General features: G+C 40.3%; 1 protein-coding gene across 5 annotated transcripts in view; it reads right to left on the bottom strand.

Annotated features, from left to right (window-relative positions):
* The window catches only part of MYCBP2 (MYC binding protein 2), a 196,032-nt gene that overhangs the window by 23,065 nt on the left and 154,188 nt on the right, over positions 1 to 18,779 (bottom strand). For 3 of the 5 annotated variants that reach the window (XM_066580830.1, XM_066580838.1, XM_066580848.1), the window contains 12 exons: positions 17,568 to 17,660; positions 8,537 to 10,189; positions 8,076 to 8,245; positions 7,422 to 7,666; positions 6,870 to 7,037; positions 6,489 to 6,646; positions 5,946 to 6,145; positions 5,582 to 5,731; positions 5,137 to 5,297; positions 2,445 to 2,601; positions 1,795 to 2,019; positions 62 to 127 (listed from right to left, as the gene is read on the bottom strand). In XM_066580830.1, the coding sequence (XP_066436927.1) occupies positions 62 to 127; positions 1,795 to 2,019; positions 2,445 to 2,601; positions 5,137 to 5,297; positions 5,582 to 5,731; positions 5,946 to 6,145; positions 6,489 to 6,646; positions 6,870 to 7,037; positions 7,422 to 7,666; positions 8,076 to 8,245; positions 8,537 to 10,189; positions 17,568 to 17,660 (3,446 nt within the window). The remainder of the gene's footprint in view (positions 1 to 61; positions 128 to 1,794; positions 2,020 to 2,444; positions 2,602 to 5,136; positions 5,298 to 5,581; positions 5,732 to 5,945; positions 6,146 to 6,488; positions 6,647 to 6,869; positions 7,038 to 7,421; positions 7,667 to 8,075; positions 8,246 to 8,536; positions 10,190 to 17,567; positions 17,661 to 18,779) is intronic. The other 2 variants (XM_066580866.1, XM_066580857.1) reach the window with 1 other exon arrangement.

Raw genomic sequence — 18,779 nt, 5'->3', positions numbered from 1 at the left:
AGTTCAGAGTCCTTTTTTCTAACAGGATCTTAGTAATAAAGGATAGTTAACACGCATCTACCTGTTTAACCCTACACAGGTCTTCCACGCTCTTGCCGCACAAAAACGTCATTGATGTGACCTTATTCTGAAAAATGATAGAAAAACAATTAAGTGTTCATAAAAACAATAATACACAAACGGTGCGCTAAACTTGATGAATGTGCCTATATAAGTACTACCAAGAAAAGGGAAATATGGGATGCAGCAGGATGGAGTACAAAAAGGCAATATAGCAGTGTTAAAAAAATATAAGAGTAGCAACAATGTACCAAAGTAAAAAAACAACAACAAAAAAAAAACCAAACAACTCACCCAGCAACAGGTGGAGAATGAGAGCAGGATGCAATAACCAGCAGTACTAACAAAGCACAAGTGTGAGCTGCAGCCACTCCGGCCGGTAGCGGCTACATGCAGACACTGAGTGACGTCACCTAGCCTCACTACGGAAGATAAAAAAAACTCCAACGCGTTCAGGTCTTGATACACATTGGAGTTTTCTTTTAACTTCATTTATTCTGGTAGGCTGGGGTAGTGGCCCACTTATGGTTGCAGCTACCTGTTATACACACACATTCAATTAACAGTTCATAATCTGTGATCGCTTTACTGTCCACTAGGATGGCTGCAGACTGGTAGATACAGAAATATTACTGAGATACAAAAAAAGGGTCTCATAAAAACAGTGTGTGCTGAGGCTGCATTTTTCTTTTAGCTTACGGGGGTTCAGCATTACTGCTGCTTTGAGCCATATGCACTACCAGAAGTGATTGGTCTTCCTAGGATATGACTATTTGCATGTGAAACACAACACTGATGCTGAACTATCCAGGAATGTGAACTTTCCCAGAGCTACTTGAGTTATTTACTACAGTGTAATCAGACACTCCGCACAATGGATTTCTTCATAACCAATCAGAAGTCAGGTTGCACAAATGAATAGTATCAGCAAATAAGAAACTGTGTAATATACATCTCACATTCTGCTCATACATGTACTGTTGATTTCTGCTCAGTTCTATCATTGGAGGGAACAAAAACCATTGATCACAAACATGATCTACATCCAACAGACCCCATTGACACTGACACTGATACATTATATATATATATACATATATATATATATATATATATATATATATATATATACACACACACACACACTTTTTTTTATATTTGCATTTTGCCACCCAGCATTTCAGCAGACAATATAGCACAGCTTTGCCATTTTGTACCGGATTCTAGTATGGAGGTTCTGAATAGAGATTCCAATACAGATGCGAGCAAAGCCTTATCAGGCTCCCTGCCCCTGTTCACTCACTCTAGAAAAACTGCTAAAGTCTGTCTTGGCGGACAATCTAGACCAATAACTCATTTTCAGACTAAATTACATGCTGCCCATAGAAATCTATGGAGAGGGAGAAACCAACACAGACCTGCTGCTGCAGCTAAGTGTTTTACTGTCTCACAGCTACCCGATTCACATCTACACTGTACAGTTCTCCTCTATAATGTCTTCCATGTTACTGCTGCTTCTCTGCATAGGACAGATAGTGAGAGGAAACAGGATCGCCTCTACTCATGTGCAATGTATGAGACCAGTTCCACTCACCAGCTCAGGGATAAATGAAAATTAGGGATTGAGCGTGCAAATAAGAAAACTACAAAACAAATGCAGGACACAAGTAACCCAAATAGTGTTCTTCCTCACGTACACACAAGCTAAATAAGAGGTGGTAAAATGATAGATACCCCTAAGTCTCGAGAGTTGTCTACATGGACTGATACATAGCGTGCGTTTATGCCTTTGATACAATTTATTGTGATGCTCTTTGTTTTATTTTTATCTTCATCTCCCGACTCCCAGAAAGTTTCAGTAGATCCGTCTGTTAAGCTTCCAATCATGGCTGGTCTGCTAGAAGTTTTAATGTCCACAATGCTAGTCATGTCTTTAAGGGCAGTAACTAAACAAAGCTCCTGTTTAAGGAAAAACAAAGAAAACCAGGTTATATTCAGTTTAATTAAGACGCTGCTGTAAGAAAGTTTCATATGAATTGAATCATTGTAAAAAAAAATGGATGCAGCCAACATTAGTTAATTCCCTAGTCTAAACGCTTCCCCATGAAGTGGAAATGCACATACACATACTAGCTGATGCAGTATCTATATTATCCCGTTTAAAAGGTAAGTACCATTGTACAAGAACAAGCACCCCCTACCCATTTCCTTAGATTGTAAGCTCTTACAAGCAGGTCCCTCACCCCTATTGTTTCATTTTATCAGCTGTCTGTACATGTACCTTCCGATTTGTATAATGCTGCAGAACATGTTGGCGCTATATAAAGATTATACAGAGGATGTATCACAGACTATAACACTACTGTATGTTAACAGAACATCACCTGGTTCATTGCTTCAAAGCCAGACTGCACACTGATGTTGAAACTCTCCTCACTGTCTCCATCATCCGACTTGGAAAGGATATTGTTGATGTGGTGAAATACATTGCTTTGGTGAAGAAATTGATGATCAGACTGCTTAAACTTAAGACTCCAACATCTGAAATGTAATGAAAACATTGTTTTTGATACCTCATTGTGAATGATTCAATTTACTATACCATATATGTGTCAACATGTGACTTCTATGGGGATCAGTTTACATTTGTAGATCCTTCCTGCCCACCTGCGTGCAAAAGAAAATTAGGAAAACGAGCCTTTTGAGTTGGAAATAAAAACACTAGAATGACCAAAGATAGGGCAATGGATGTCCTCATTGAAGGCGCAGTCCTGCTGTAAATCATTAGCCTAGGTACTAAATGCAAGCCAGTTTCCATGATCATGTGGATTTATTAACCACTTTGTCTTAATAAATGGATCCTATGCCTGATTAATCTACATGGTAAATACCATCATCAGCTGTCTAGGATTCTCAAGTTCTCTTCTTGTGTCTAAGGCTACATACACACTAGCCTGCTCTGGGGCCATGTGCTGTCTGTGTAATGCCATGGACAGCATATGGCCCGGCCCCCCCCCCATTATAGTGTATGAGGCTATACACATGAATGGTTTATTTCACATGGACCCACAGTCTACAATAAAAAAAAAAAAAAAACACATTAAAAAAAAAATTGTCCATTTTATGGATGAGGAATAGGACAAGCCAATGCATGTGATTGTGATGTGCATAACGAACAGCACACATACTGGTGTCCATGTGCTGTCTAATACGAGTTGCGCCCAAGTGACTCAGGCCCAAATTGCAATTACAGCTAGTGTGCCAAATGCTTAATAAGAATCTTTTAGGTTTCATAATTAAACCTTTGCAATCCAATTTTGGATTCCGAGTTTCCTATGGGGCTTGCTCTTTCTGCCATTTTACAATGGCACCATCTGCTGGCTGCATATTAACAACCTCCTCCGCACTTCTGCCACAAACACCATTCAGGTTGCTGGAATTGTGAAAGCCAACCCAAACAACTAATCAGGTTGCTGGAATTATGAAAACCACCAATGAGGTTTCTGGAAGCCAACCCAAACAACCAATCAGGTTGTGATTGTTGCAGAAGTGAGGAGGAAGTTGTTAATATGCCTGCTGGCTAGAGCCAGTACTGCCGGAGAGGCCCCTGACAGAGCGGCCAGTAATATATAGGAAGAAGACCCTGCCGGATGTCTTCCGACATCGGAGCTCTACAGGTTCAGTCAGAATATTGGAAGACGTCAGACAGTAGATTGGAAAGGGTTAATGCAATTTAATTCTGAATGCGAGTCTAGGTTAAAGGGACCCTATGGTCCTGGACAAACCGCTTCTCTGACTACCTGATGCACACTATGCATTAGTATGCATCATTAGTCCAAGAATCCTTTCACATGGGTGTATTACCGCTACTGGGCTTTCACATAGGAGCGATAATAGTTCAGTAAATGGAACATTTACATTAAACAGGCAGTGGTTCATAGTTGAACTGCCTGTTTACACAGGCTTATCGTCATTTGATTTTTATGCCTGCCTAAACTGGACGAACACATTATCGTTCACCAAGTTGCTGGCGGTATTTACATTGAACGTTTATCACTGGATAAGGCGAAACTGAACAATAATGAGTCAGCGTAAAAGGGTCCTAAGACACTACACCTGCTTTAATTGATCAGTGCTGCACATGTGAGCAGAATTGGCCGGTCCGATCACCATGTAGTATCTTAGACTACAGTCAGTGTGTATCAGGTAGTCAGGGATGTGGTGCGGCCATCTTTGTTTCTACAACCAGAGGGTCACTTTGAAGAAAGTTAATATAAAACTGTTGACATAACTTAGTAAGCTTCCCACTCTGGAAATGAGCTAAAATACTATTTCCAATGCAGCAAAATAATGAGGAGGCTCTAAAATTTATTTTTTTTTGCGTTCCAAGTCTTAAAGGAGATGTCCCGAGGCAGCAAGTGGGTCTATACACTTCTGTATGGCCATATTAATGCACTTTGTAATATACATCGTGCATTAATTATGAGCCATACAGAAGTTATAAAAAGTTTTATACTTACCTGCTCCGTTGCTAGCGTCCTCGTCTCCATGGAGCCGACTAATTTTTGGCCTCCGATGGCCAAATTAGCCGCGCTTGCGCAGTCCGGGTCTTCAGCAGTCTTCTATGGAGCCGCTCGTGCCAGAGAGCGGCTCCGTGTAGCTCCGCCCCGTCACGTGCCGATTCCAGCCAATCAGGAGGCTGGAATCGGCAGTGGACCGCACAGAAGAGCTGCGGTCCACGGAGGCAGAGGATCCCGGCGGCCATCTTCAGAAGGTGAGTATGAAGACGCCGGACCGCCGGGATTCAGGTAAGCGCTGTGCGGGTGGTTTTTTTAACCCCTGCATCGGGGTTGTCTCGCGCCGAACGGGGGGGGGGGTTTAAAAAAAAAAAAACCCGTTTCGGCGCGGGACATCTCCTTTAAACTAATTCTTTAGATAAAGATGGCAAGGTACAACTTCTGGCTCAAACAGAACCGATAGGATTTCTGACCATGAGGCACAGCCAGCATCTGGGATTTGTATTCTGACCATTGACAATTATATTAGCATTCGTTAATCTACTAGTTGCATATTCACCTTAGTGCCATCTGCTGTAAAGCGCTTCCTCCAGGAAGAGACATCATTAAATCCGAAATGGTTTGAAGAAGACGATGAAATGTGTCAGGCAATGGGTGTGCCGCTTCTCCAGCAATCACTATGTCTGACAGTGGGTGTTCACACACTCTTGTATCTTTTTCCTAAAACATAGAAATCCAGAAAATGTTAGTCTCTACTGCTGAAGCAAGCATGTCAATGGAATCAGATATGTCCTTATGTCAGACGACATGGATCACTCCTAAAGTGGAGAACTTGACTTCCATGTACCTCTTCACAATCGTTTTAGAGAATAGCTCATATTAGCAATGGCAACAATCCCAACAATGTTTACAAAAAGTTCAAATTATTTATTATGCACTTACCTGGACGTCTACCAGCAGGATAACATGTATGCAATGGTAAAGCTAACCAAGTCACTACATACCTGTTCTGCATTTTCTTTATTTGCCTTATTCTCCTCATCATCTTCTTCCTCTGGCTCCATAGGAGCAGGAGTGAGAGATGCCACAAAGTGCCATAATATGTCATGAAGAGATGTTGTCTGGATCACGTTGCAAAGCAGCCAATTGAAAGCCTAAGACAAGTACACAAAAGTAGATGTTACAAGACTAATTAACAAATAACCAGCAGTATAACATGAAACAAAATATACTAACTCATGTTGCTTCTCTTGTAGTAGGCAACCAACTTAACATTTAACACACTAGTAGTAGTCCTAACATCAGTAACTGTTACTACAAGTTATGAATTTGCAGCCAGTACTGGCATTGATCACGGAAATCACATACCTCCATGGCAAAAACCCGGCAAGCCGATTTCCTTAGTGCTTGCTTCATGGCAATTTCAAGGCCTTCTAGATCATGGTGCTGGATAACAAAAGCCAAGACTGGCCATTGGAAATTTCGCTCTCCTTTTGAAAGTGAACTGTGGGCAGAGATCAGACGGGATAGCTCTGGCGATGGGTGTCTCAGCAACGAGGAACCAACTTCTACGACAAAATAAACATAATCAGAGGGCATATAATGCAGAATCCAGATAACATCCGTTTTCAGAAATATTTTGACCAAACCGAGATCACTACAACCAACTCTAAAAAACCCCCCCAAAAAACAACACACTTGCACCAAGTCAATAGTATCAGTGAGGAATACTTTGTAAGACCATTACACTTGTGATGGCTCCCTTAAGAACAAAAGCAGTGATGATCGTGTCAGCAGAATTTAATTCACTTCTAGTTAAAAAAAAAAAAAGCCTAGCTATATGATCTAAGTAGCATAATGATATTATTGTGTTCACATGGAAACAGATAGTCAGTAGACATGATATCTTACCAGCGTCGCCACTGTTGACTCTGCGCCTGGGAATAGCCTTCACCCGTGGCTGCAGGACAGAATGCTGTTTATCGTATTCAGAGGCCACAACAGAGTAGGATCTTTGGAAGACTGTACGTTTAGCAGAGTCCGTATCAGTAATGGGGCTTGTTTCAAGGCTACCAATTAAAAGATAAAAGGATGATAATAAGAACATATTTATATTGTTTTAAGGACTCTTAACAGATTACTGAACTGAAAGCAAAAAAAACACTGCAAAAAGGAAGGGGTACACCAAACGCTAAAGAGCAATCAGCGGCTGTCCAGCTCCAAATCCTTCTTCACTAATGCTATTTAGGATGTTTTGGCAAAAGGAAACGTGGTTCTGCACTTTATCCCTACCTTGGAGGCATGGATTTCATGTTGTTCTCTGGTTCCTCAAAAACATTTGGACAGGCATCAGGAGTAACTGATATGTAAGGTGCAGGTACTGAAGTAGACCGAAGGTATCTCATTTCATCCTGGAAGAGATTGTCATCTTGATAGCCACCAAAGTTCTCATGGTGATGTCTGTAGGATACAAGAAAAGCAATGTTATCCTACAACGTTACTATCTCTTACAGGAGGCCATTTTTTCCCCCATGGTAATAACGCCAACATGAAGTGGGTTATAAACAATTCATTTGAAGGGGTTTATTTCATGCAAATAGCAGCGTCCAGGAGGTCAGTGAAATTTAAAGTACACAAACTGATATATTGTGTATTTTCTACATGAGGTTACATGTAACACAAAAAGTATTCCAGACGTGTTAAAAAGCTCCGGATCGCTCTATAATCCTAAATGCTAAACTATAACAGAGCTATGGGGAGTAGTACAGTAGGATTATAACAAGATCATTAGTATTCAGGTGGGTCTGCCACATTTTGAAATGTACAAAGTAGTTTCTCATTTACCTTGCTAGAGTCTGCAAGTAGAGACACTGCATTTTGGGAGGCAGGTCCTCAGAAATACCCTCTTTGACACTTGGAAGCTGTGACAGTAAAGGCTTTGGAGGGTGGTAGCACAGAATACTTGGCTCTGCTGCGCTACTCAAGGACAATAAGAAGAGTGCATTGGCTTTTATCACTTGATGGGCCTCCATGGTTGGTAAAGCACGAGGGGTTTTCACCTGCACTGGCTTCCGTCTGGATTGTTTCACCTGCGAATAGAGATCAGATGTACATCTTTAGAAGCTACCAACACATATTTTAGTATTGAGTATTAATAGGGTCGTCAGTTTATTTTAGATTGTCTGCTGGTAAACGCAAGCAGTACTTACTAGACCCCCGCCACACTCGTATTCCCCACCAGCCTCTTTTTAGAAGCTGCAGGTGACGTTTTGTATACAGTGACGGCTGCAGCCAATCACTGTACCCTGCTGAGCCTATGACTGGCTGCAGTGGTCACATGTGTATACAGAAAGTCTCAGCTGCAGAATGTACACAGAGCCAGTGGGGCCAGGTAGTGGCGGGAGTCTGGAGCCGGTGGGTATAGGTTATTTTATACCATTGCTTGCTAGTGCAAAGAAAAAATTTTTTTGCATCTATGGGCATGCAGAAAACTATTACCTTCTCCCTTACCGCAGCTTGCTTTTCGCGTAGATACTTCTCTCTGCATCGATCACAGACCAAGTACCAAGTGCTTCCACCAACTCCTCCGTCACCACAGTTCCCTGCCCAGCCACCACAAAAGTGCCCAATGCTGTTATATCCTTGACCACCAGCATATCGTCCACAGCCTTGTGGAAGGGAAAGAAAGGGAGGTGTGAGATTTTTTTGCTTATGAAATAAGAACATGAACAGAATTTTTAAAGCTCATATACGACTCAAAAGTAATTAGATACAGAACAAGCTATATTAAATAGAAATCCAGTAATTCACTTTTATTAGTCACAGGCTTCCAAATACTACATATTACTAGTAGAGGATTTTTCGTGGCCTAATATATTTTGGCTTTTCAATCTTTTGCACAATTGTAATTACTACATTATCCACTAAGAACTGCTAAACACTAAATCTAGTCAACATACCTGGATGTGCCTGGCGCATATGGTATGTTACAGGATACGGATGAGATTCGCCACACAGCTCACAAATAGTGTCCTTCTCAGGCCCTCCGACGGACAGCTGGGCCATTTCTCCAAACAAGTTACCGCGTGGCCTAGCTTCTGCCTTGTCTTTCTTCTTTTTCTCCTTTTTTGCTTTCTTGCTGTCCTTCTCGCCTTCTTTTTTCTTTAGAACAGCACATGAACCAGGACTTGGGAAGATCATATTTTGGGATGCAGCTTTTATTGTGGCCAATGAAATATCCTCCCAAAAGGCTACAAGATGCTGAAGTGTTAGTGGAAGTGGGGGCCTGGATTTACCAGAATGGTGGTTTGATACTTCAAACTGAGAAGCCTCATGCTTGCCATCCTCACACTTCTCATGAAGAGTCCGTTCTGTAAGCATCGACAAGACTTTGTTCTTATTAATACTGACCATTTTTGATATATCAGGCCCATGGGGAGAAATATGAAACATGTTAAGTGCAGATGATATTTCGATGGAATGCCTATTTTTTAACTTGACTTCCTTTTCCTCTGTAGGTTGTTGGCTGTTAAGACTGCTCCTTATAGGTGCATGTTCTTTGGATAGGTCTGGATTAAATTTTAGAAAAGAAGAACAAGCCATTGCATCATGAACTATGCCTTCATGCCACAGAAAAGCAGCAAACACAGCTCTTGCACATTCAGCCACAGACGGGGACATGGCTTCCTTAGCAGGTTCGGCAGATCTTGGAGCTTCTTTAAACAAAAAGTTTGTTTTCTCTTTTTTCGGTCGTACATGCCTACCAGCACTTTTGCGGCTTACTTTGGGAGATGCCCTTGTATCTTGCTCTTCTTTTAGGGGTGCTTTTCCGATACTGAAGTGGACTTTGGATGCACCATCATCGACACTCTTTAGCTCTGTATTGTCCTCACATGTACTGTCTATAATGCTGTTGGTTTTTAAAGTACTGGAAGAACATACTTCAACAACCTCACTATGCAGATTTTCTTGAACAACATGAGGAGACGGAGCTCTGTTTTCACTGCCACTCACAGGTTTGCCATCTTTTTGTGTCATTTTTGGCTTGGGTGAAGTGGATCGCCCTCTTAATGGTTCTGTGAAAGGTACTTTCTTTTTCCGCAGTGTGTCAGGATCCAGAGTGTAAGAATCAGACTTGGACCTTTCACGTGGTGGTTCAAGTTTGGTCTTTGCAGGACCTGCAGTTTTTTGAGGTAGGGTTTTCTCTTGTGGAGATGCTGAACGTGTTGCACCGGCACTAGACGTATTAGGCTTTCCTGTAGGCACAGTCTTTGGCTTTGGTGATGTAGAACGTGAGCCGGGTCCAGGAGATTCTGATCTGAGACCAGATGGTTTTCCATCGCAGTTCTTCAGAATTTGGAGAGTATTATGGTTTGGTGACAAAGATCGGCTGTGAGAGTCTGATCTCAGTTTTGCAGCATCAGACTTCAACAGAAGAGATTCACTTGCAGTGAGTCCTTCGTTGTTTCGAGGTTTCTTCTGATCAGTATTAGAACGACTTACTCGTCCATCTGGTTTGGGGGATTTGCTGTCAACTCTGTGTTTTGAAGGCAAGTCTGATTTGTTCACAGTAGTAGGTGGCTTGGCAGCAGCATTGAATTGACCCCTTTCATCTATAGAATACAATCAGATAAACAGATCATTACTTCCAGAAGCTAAAAATTTTCCCACAAATCTAATTTAATTGATTCACTTTGCTTACATTTTACATCTACTTAACATTTATCGATCATATTAATGAACCATAAGAATACAGTTTTGCAATTTATATCATTAAAAAGTATAAATCTCAAGTTGAAACCGTGAGCAATGGCACTATATATTTTGCTGCACACATTCATCCATCTAGATTTCTGCATGGACTAGCTGAAAAAATGTATGCTGCTGGCGACAATTCTCATATCAGTAGTGTACAAGTTGTGAGCAAGTTGTCCTTAAAGGGGGTTGTCCAGGAATAAAATGGCCGCTGTCTGGGCAGCCCATGGAAACCGGTCCTAGAATAGGCAAATGCATCTCTACACCTGACGGGGAAGCGGCTGGGATCTACCACCGCTCAGTTCAGTCCTGTTAAGTTAGATAGCAATCCTCACCCTGCCCTTCCTCCTCTGCTCTAGAGATGCATTCACCTTAGGAAGGGCTTCCACTGGCTGAACACACGGTGGCAGTTTTGTTTCAGACTTTGCGTTAAAATGCCAAAACTTTATAACATTTGATGCTCATTGAAATGTTAAGACCAGAAAACCTTCTTAGTATCTTGTTGCTACAAAAAAATTCAAATTTCATACAAAGCAGTGAATACAGTTCTCATGTTGGTTATGTACAGTTAACCAAACGTTAAACTATAGGTTTGTTCACATCAGCTTTGGAAAGCCTGCCCATAAATTCTGTTGCTGAATTCCATTAAAAAAACAGGAAAAAATAGTGCAGCATGCTGCATAACTTCATCCTGTAAGATGCCAGAAACCCAATGGAGAACCACATGGACCCAATTAGTGTCAATTTGGTTCAAAAATAAGATGCCCCTGTTTGGGCACTAGGAGCAGTAATATTAAATCTAAAAACACTGATGTGAACAAGCCCTATGTTAATCAAAAGAGCCAGTTTTGGTTGTCATTTGGCAACATAAAAATGTAGTTCTAATTAACATGTACATACTGTAAAGGCAGTAAACATGAAAATAGTTTCAGCGCCAAATAATTAGGATCAGCTTACAAAAAAGTCAGTAGTTTTGATAAGAGAAGCAACAGCAGCATAGCTTGTTTCCATTTATGACATTGAAGAAAAATGCAGCAAAATTTGGTATACTACTACTTGAGAAAGCCACAGTTTCTTCTGTATGTACTGGCTATCAGTAGGGCTGTGCGCCTCGCACCTCTGGTGCCTGGAACCCCCAAGCCATGTACTCTGCTACAATAAAAGCATAATCATACACTGCTAAAAGTTTTATGAAAACCGGCTAATAAGAGAACTATACCAAACATATGTCATGTGCTCCAAGAAGGAATATTCCATTAGTGGTATCACACAAAGATTATGTTTAGAGAATATTCGTTTGTCCAGATGATGCTTAATTTCTGTATTTACTACCGTAGTTCGTTACAAAACAGATTCATGGACTACATGATTTGAGAGACTATTATACAACCATAGGATTAAAAACATTTTCTTGTTCTACAGAAAATGACAATTTTTGGACTTTTGTATTAATTACATGGTTTGTGGCAAACCTATTGTTTACAAACGATATCTATAAAATGTTCACTGCAGCTGCCTCTTCTCCAACACACCGTTTATATCATATCTGGAGCGCCGGCAGATTTCCATTTGTGTGGCTCTGAGAAGCGCTGCATCTGGCACATGCTGGACCACACTGTATAGAAAGGACCCCATTAACCATTAATAGGGTCAGTCGGGCTTCCAGCATCTCGAATGCCATTTTCCAAGAACAGCCGGGCATTGCAGCATGCTGTGCTATTTTGTCTAGGATTTTCTGCAGCTATACTGTAAAGTAGTTTAATAAAAAGTATTTTTTTAGCTATATTCCTTGTACAATAGTCTCTAAAAGTCGTATCTTTTTATGCAGTGATACGGTAGATGTGAGAATCTACATTTTCCTAACCCCATAAAATTGTTTTGTTCTGGAAAAGCTATTTGATTGGATAAATGTATAAAATTAAAGTTTTTTTTGCAATTTTTTTGTTCCCCATAAAGCACTCCTACTTTATTCTATATGGTTCTTGCCGTCATTCTATACCACGATAGTACATGGTGGTGGATGCAGGAGAGTAGAACTAATTTCTTTAATTGTACACTATACTCCTTGTTTTTGTGAATTTTTAATGCAGTTTTTGTCTTCGTTTTAAGCCAAAGCCAGAAGTTGACCCAGTAAAAAGGAGAAGTATATGGGTCCACATCAGGCAGAAATGCTACAAAATTTCCACATTGAATAGCATTTACAGGAAAAGCCGCATGGAGAAGATATAAAAAAAATCATGCACATGATGAGTAAAAATTCTACATGAAATCAGCAGCATGCCAATTTATGATGCATAATTTCAGTACAGATTCCACCACTTCAAATTAAATGAAATCTGCACCAAAATCCATGTCAAAAACTGCATGAGACAGTCAATCAATATCTATGTATGTACAGATATGATGCGCATTAGCATGCAGGGGAGATACTGTGATCAGGTTCTTAAGGGTTAGTGTAGAAACAGGATAAATGAAGCTGCTGAAGAAACATCTTAGAGACGGGAGTGTGAGGGTCAAGCTATAGTGGATCTTAGAGTACTTTTAGACAAGCCACTTCATCATCTGAATAAGTGAAAAAGAGTGAATGACATAATCATTACCTTGTGCAACTTGTTTAGACAGGCAGATACATCGTTGGCTCGTTCAAACGAGAAACTGTTCACTTATCATTCGGTTTAAACAGTGAACGTGAAAGACTGAACAATTCTCAACGAGCCAACAATGATTTTTAGGTCTGCATAAAATGTACAAGTAAAAAGTTAACGATCCTCATTTGGTCGTTGGTTCATGTTTAGACTGAATGATTATTGTTCCCCATCACTCGTTTTAATTAATCGTTATGTTTAAAAGCACCCCAAGTCTAAAGTTGTGAGCAAAATGGAGAGCACAGGTAGGGTGGTAGACCGATAAGGGAGGAGATAGAGCGGTACAGCGTTGTGGGGAGCATTATGGATAAGAGTGGTGAGTTTAAAGGAGTTGTACAGTTAGACTTGAGGCCCATTTACACAAAACGATAATTGCCTAAAAGCCATCGTGTGAGCAATAATTGGTGTGTAAATGCTCTTCGGCTGAACGATGATTTTTAGAGGAGCATAAAATCCACAGTTCAGCCGAAGACAGAAATTAGGTCCTACCTGTTAATTCCCTTTCTTGAAGTCATCCTGACAGCATACACCTAAAGCCCCTATGCTGTCAGGATGACAAGGGGAAAAGATAACTCAGAGCGCATGTTGTGTTTGCTGTCCATGGTGCTGTATTGTCCACGGGAGTGCCGCTTGCCTTGCATTCAGCTTGCAGCCCCCTGGCAGAACAAAAGGAGTTGTATGTAGAGAACAGACCACCTGCTGTTCTCTGCATATAGCTCCTGGAGGCCAATTTACAAGCAAATGAAGGGGATAAGCTGCTAATGGACATTAGTGTCCATTAGCAGTTTATGCAAAAGAATCTTTTGAATGATCATCATTGCCTGTAAATGGGCCTTAAGCTTTTTAAAATTACAGCCAAATGCGTTAAAACAAAACAATAAAACAAGTACTTGCCCTGCTCAGCCCCAGCAAACCAGCGCTGCACATCGTGATTTTGCAGATCTCCGTTGAAAATTGGAAAATGACTTGTGAAATCTACACTTCCTATGTTATTGTCTTTGACAAAAGAGGTTTTATTATTTAGGTCTTTGAAAAATCATTAACAGAGAGGTTCACTTTTTCTCCCTGCACTCAGAATTTTTTCTTAACTCTTGGACGATCTAATATTTTTCATTTAGGCTTTTGAATCTCCATTCAAGACACACATTTTTCTTCGACAGTCGTATGAAGGTCCGTTTTTTGCAGGACATATTGTATTTCTCAAATGGTACCATTTAATATAAGGTGCATTAAAAAAAACTAATGTTAAAGTGTGGTACTTTTACAACATGCACCCTGGGGTAAAAAGGACAAGTTTGTTTCATTCTGCAGGTCACTACGATTACAGTTTCACCAATTTAAGTAGCAAAAAAAATAAAGGAATCTGGAACTCTTTTTGCAACGTTTACTATTTAGGATAGGTAACAAGCCATTGTTATAGTCTGGATATTTATGGAAGCGATAATCCCAAATACATTTCTTTCCTATGAATTTTTTTTTAATGTTTTAATTCTTTCCCCATAATTTAGATTAAATTTAACTTTTTTTGTCCCACTAGGGGACTTCAGCTTGTGATCATCTGTTCACTTATACAATATACTTCTGTATTGAAGTATATTGTACTGCTAATGGCAGCTTATTCAGCCCTATTAAGAAAGCAATGATTCCAGCTGAACGGGCCCCTTCTCGGTAGATGTTTAGACATGGCAGCCAGCATTGACCATTGCATCTAAGTAGTTAGATGGCCACAAATCAGAACCAGCTCCAATTTCTGCAGGCACCAGGTATGAAGCAGGCTCAGCTTCTAAGCAACCTAGCGCCACTCTGCGACCTATGACATAGTTATATTGTAGATTGTGCAGTTGTTAATATAATCAATAAAACACATGAATAATTAGTATGCATTATCAGTTAAGTTAGATTGCTACCCAAGTCACAAGTTTAGGCAACCACAATAAGACCATATTCTATTTGTAATCAATTAGGGAATTCAACAATTTCCAAAAGGGTTCACTTTGTCTTGCGACTGTTCTACTTTTGATGGATTCACTTATGGCTTTATCTAAAAACTGCGTAACAAACTAGTGACATTTTTCTAAAAAAAAAGGTGGTGCTAAAAAATAAAAAAAGCAGATTAAAAATGACCTAACACCACCAAAATGTTTGGATATCATGAGAGGCGCTGCAGCATTATAATCTATATTCCTGTCACACCACATTTTCAGCATATAGATGTGTACTACGTTGTATTAAAAAGGAAAGCTATATTGGTCGTATAAAGTACAGAACAAAAATCTATATATTACATGTACACACAATTCAGACATAGTATCCTAAAGTAGCTAATAGTTCTTGTGTTAACAGGGGCAATGAATAATTTATGAAAAATCCCTGACTATTGTTATCCAGCTATAGTTATTCCTTCAGGGCCACTTAGGTGATTTTTTTCCACCCCTTTCATTATGCAGAGAGATTCAAATTCAGAGCCACCTGGAATATCTTCTGAACGAAAAGTTAAAAACGTTGCAGAACACTTAGATAAGTGAAACCATTTTGGCACCATGGTGGTGCCTGCTGGCCATCTTGGTGGCAGCCATCTTGGATTGAGCCCACAAAACTTCACAGGAAAGGGGGTCATAAGATACACGATTTAAGGGTGAAATTTCATCAGATACGTATAAGTGAAGTAATTTGTCAATACCTGCAACCATTTGATATAGATTAAATTGTGTTACTAAAGTTAACAATCCAGGACAGAACCAAGATCAACTTGAGGGTCAGTAACAGAAGTTCACTTGAGGTGGCCGAGGTTTTTAAACCCCACAACCAATCAAGACAGCCAGTGAGTGCACGAACGGTCATAAAACTGATTCAGAAGTTCAGGGAAACTGGTAGGACAAACCTTTCATTTACGTTTCTTGGGCTGAAACCAAGATGGCTGTTCCCCTTTTGACCAACAGACCCCACCATAGTGCCAAACTTTTCCTCCACCCAACTTCTTGTTCAACAAAGTTTCTAATTTGTACTTTTTTGGTCAGAAGATATTTCGGGTGGCCCTGACTTTTGAATCGCCCATATAACTAGTTCCCCAGTATATAAAAAAGTTGGCTATTACCTTGTTTAGTTATTCCTTTTTATCTGAGAATTCTTGAATTCTCCTCAGGTGGGTCATGTAATCTCACTGCGATTGCCTGGGAATTACTTGCCTCTGTTCTCTCCAAGAGTAACTCAAGCACCAGAATTCCTGTATGATGAAACTGCATGGACTGTACCACACAGGCTCTTCTCAGGGAAGAGATCAACTATCAGAGTTAGCGCTGATGATTAGAGGCTCCAGTTACATAGTTCTAATGGTGGACAATAGTTCGTCCTCCTTGACTGCATAGTTATGATCTTTAACTTTCATTACCTTCTATATGCTCCTAAATAAGCTACACTGTTCTCCCACCAGGCAGACATGGTATTGGCTTCTAGGTGGTCATGTGATAATGTGCTGATGCATCATGGGATTGCTAGTAAAAGAGTAATAAAAAGCAGGGACAGGATACTGTACAGCATGGAAGTGGGCACAATATACATAGATATTGTCCAGAGCGATGGAAAAATGTGTTTTCACTGAAGTGGTTAATCAAAACTAAGATTACCTTAATCAAACGCAATTTATAATAAAAAGGATCATCAGCCTTTGCTTACTGCTCTGTAGGATAAGGTTCTGAACTTGAACTTTCCATGCCAGTTGAGTTTATATAGAGGTCCACTGAATTACATGTACCATCTCTAAAAATACAAGCAAATCTGAAGGGCAGCATAGAAGATATGATTGAAATTGTATCCAGTGTGTCAATCCTTTTAAATGGGACATTACCTTTCAGCATATTTGATTTTAAAAAGTAGTTTTCCCCAGTATAAGTTGACTAATATTACCTCAGTTAGGTATTCCTTTCCATCTGAAACGCCTGGCCTCCTCAGATGGTCATATGATCTCAATTCTGACCAGTTCAGATTTATTTGGGTTTGTGTGTTCTGAAACTAGTCATTTTCTCAGTCAACATAACCTCTATGTGATATTACATGAAGTATACCATGCATGCTCTTCAAACGGGACACAGACACTTATTACAGTTACAGATGATGCTCACACAGCTTGTCACAGGGTTATAATAGAGGAGGTCACAACTCATCCTCCTTACGGCACATGTATAGTCTGTAGCTTATTTAGGTGAATACAGAATGCAATTGCAGTGTTTTCCCTACAGCAGAACTGGTACTGTCTCTAGCTGTTCATGTTCTGCTGGAACAGATAGCACAGAATAATAAAAGTGAAAGCAGAAATCTCAACATCAAGATGCTGCCTGATAGGTATAACACAGGAGGCTGCACTGCATGCAAGTGATTGCAAAATACAGAGATGACCTGCAGTGTGTGACAGGCAATCAGGTGAAGGATGCAGGGATGGAAAAAGGTTTTCACCGAAGTGGCCCTTTAACAGATCTAATGCTTTAGATAAAGGGAAGAATACTAGACACAGCAGTTGGCAGGTAAAAAGCATATACAGTTTTGCATTAATGTAAAATGAAGATAAAATTGTGGGTTGAGAAGCATGCATACCCACCCTTTGATTTGACAGAAAGAGGTGAGAAAGCAGATGACGGAGCAGCTTTACTTTTACTAGGTTCACGAGAAGCAGCGCTGGATGGTGCAAGGTCTACAGTTGAGAACAGATGCGCAGATGCAGCAAAAATATAAGCAAACACGACATTATACAAAGCATGTAAGAAATGACAATTCAGGAAAATAGTACAGTCTTCTAAATTTAGCTTCCTAGATGAGAGGCCATGCAAAGCTATTAAAAGCACAGAAATGCTGAATCCCATATTAAGAACTTCCTATTGACTCAGTTTCTTCAGTGGAGCACAACAGGGTGCTCATGAGCATGTCAGAAGGCTGCCATCCGCTCCAGATGCTCATTATCGAAAGGACTTTCCTGTGAAATATGTGGAAAAGCTTTTATACAGGAATCAACAAATCGCAATTCATTTATTAAAATGGTTATTTCACTGCCCGAGCATTTCTGGAATTATCATATGCCTATTTTAGGCTATTTTCCTTCTACAATGTATTGCTAAATTCAGACAAAATGTTGCCATCACAAAAGACTCGTTGCTCTCTGCACATATTTTTAACCAGAGTTAAAACCATGAGAAACAAACAAAAAAAATAATGCAGTTTTGTTACCAACATACATATTGGACCAATGCTAAACGCACCCGAAGCAACTGAAACAGAATTAGTGTATATTCACACATGGTAGTTTTCTTGTAGACATTTCTGTGACTGTCCCATTCATCTAAATGGGGTTTGCAGAACTCCATGTCCTCGTTATCATAACAACCCCATTTGAATACACAGAATGGATTTTCAAAGGCAGATATTTCTGCAACAAACCTCTTGATCATAAGTATACGCTTATGGGTCCATCCTACGCAATTATGATCACAGCTGCTTCTCTTACCAGATTCTATTGACCCCTTAGTGACGGCCAATACGTCTTTTTACTGACCTCACTAATGGGTTTTAATCTGCACGTACATCTTTTAAAGGCAGCGGTTTGGCTGACTACTGACAGCCAGGCTCCAGCTCTAGCAGCGAGGAATGGAGAAACCTCAGATCTTGGCGGAAAGCATGTAAGCAAATGACAGGGGGAACGTGGTTTTTCCCGTCACCCATTGCAAGCTATCAAAGGTCTATGTCCACCATGTAAGTCCGCCTACTAGGCCCTACCTCCGGCAGATTCTTAGGCATAGCAGAATGCACTACATAAGAA

The sequence above is a fragment of the Eleutherodactylus coqui genome, chromosome 1 (genome assembly GCF_035609145.1).
Source record: "Eleutherodactylus coqui strain aEleCoq1 chromosome 1, aEleCoq1.hap1, whole genome shotgun sequence".
In the NCBI taxonomy this organism is placed as follows: Eukaryota; Metazoa; Chordata; class Amphibia; order Anura; family Eleutherodactylidae; genus Eleutherodactylus; species Eleutherodactylus coqui.
The sequence above is the reverse complement of the archived record's forward strand: the minus strand, read 5'-3'. Positions and strand labels throughout refer to the sequence as shown.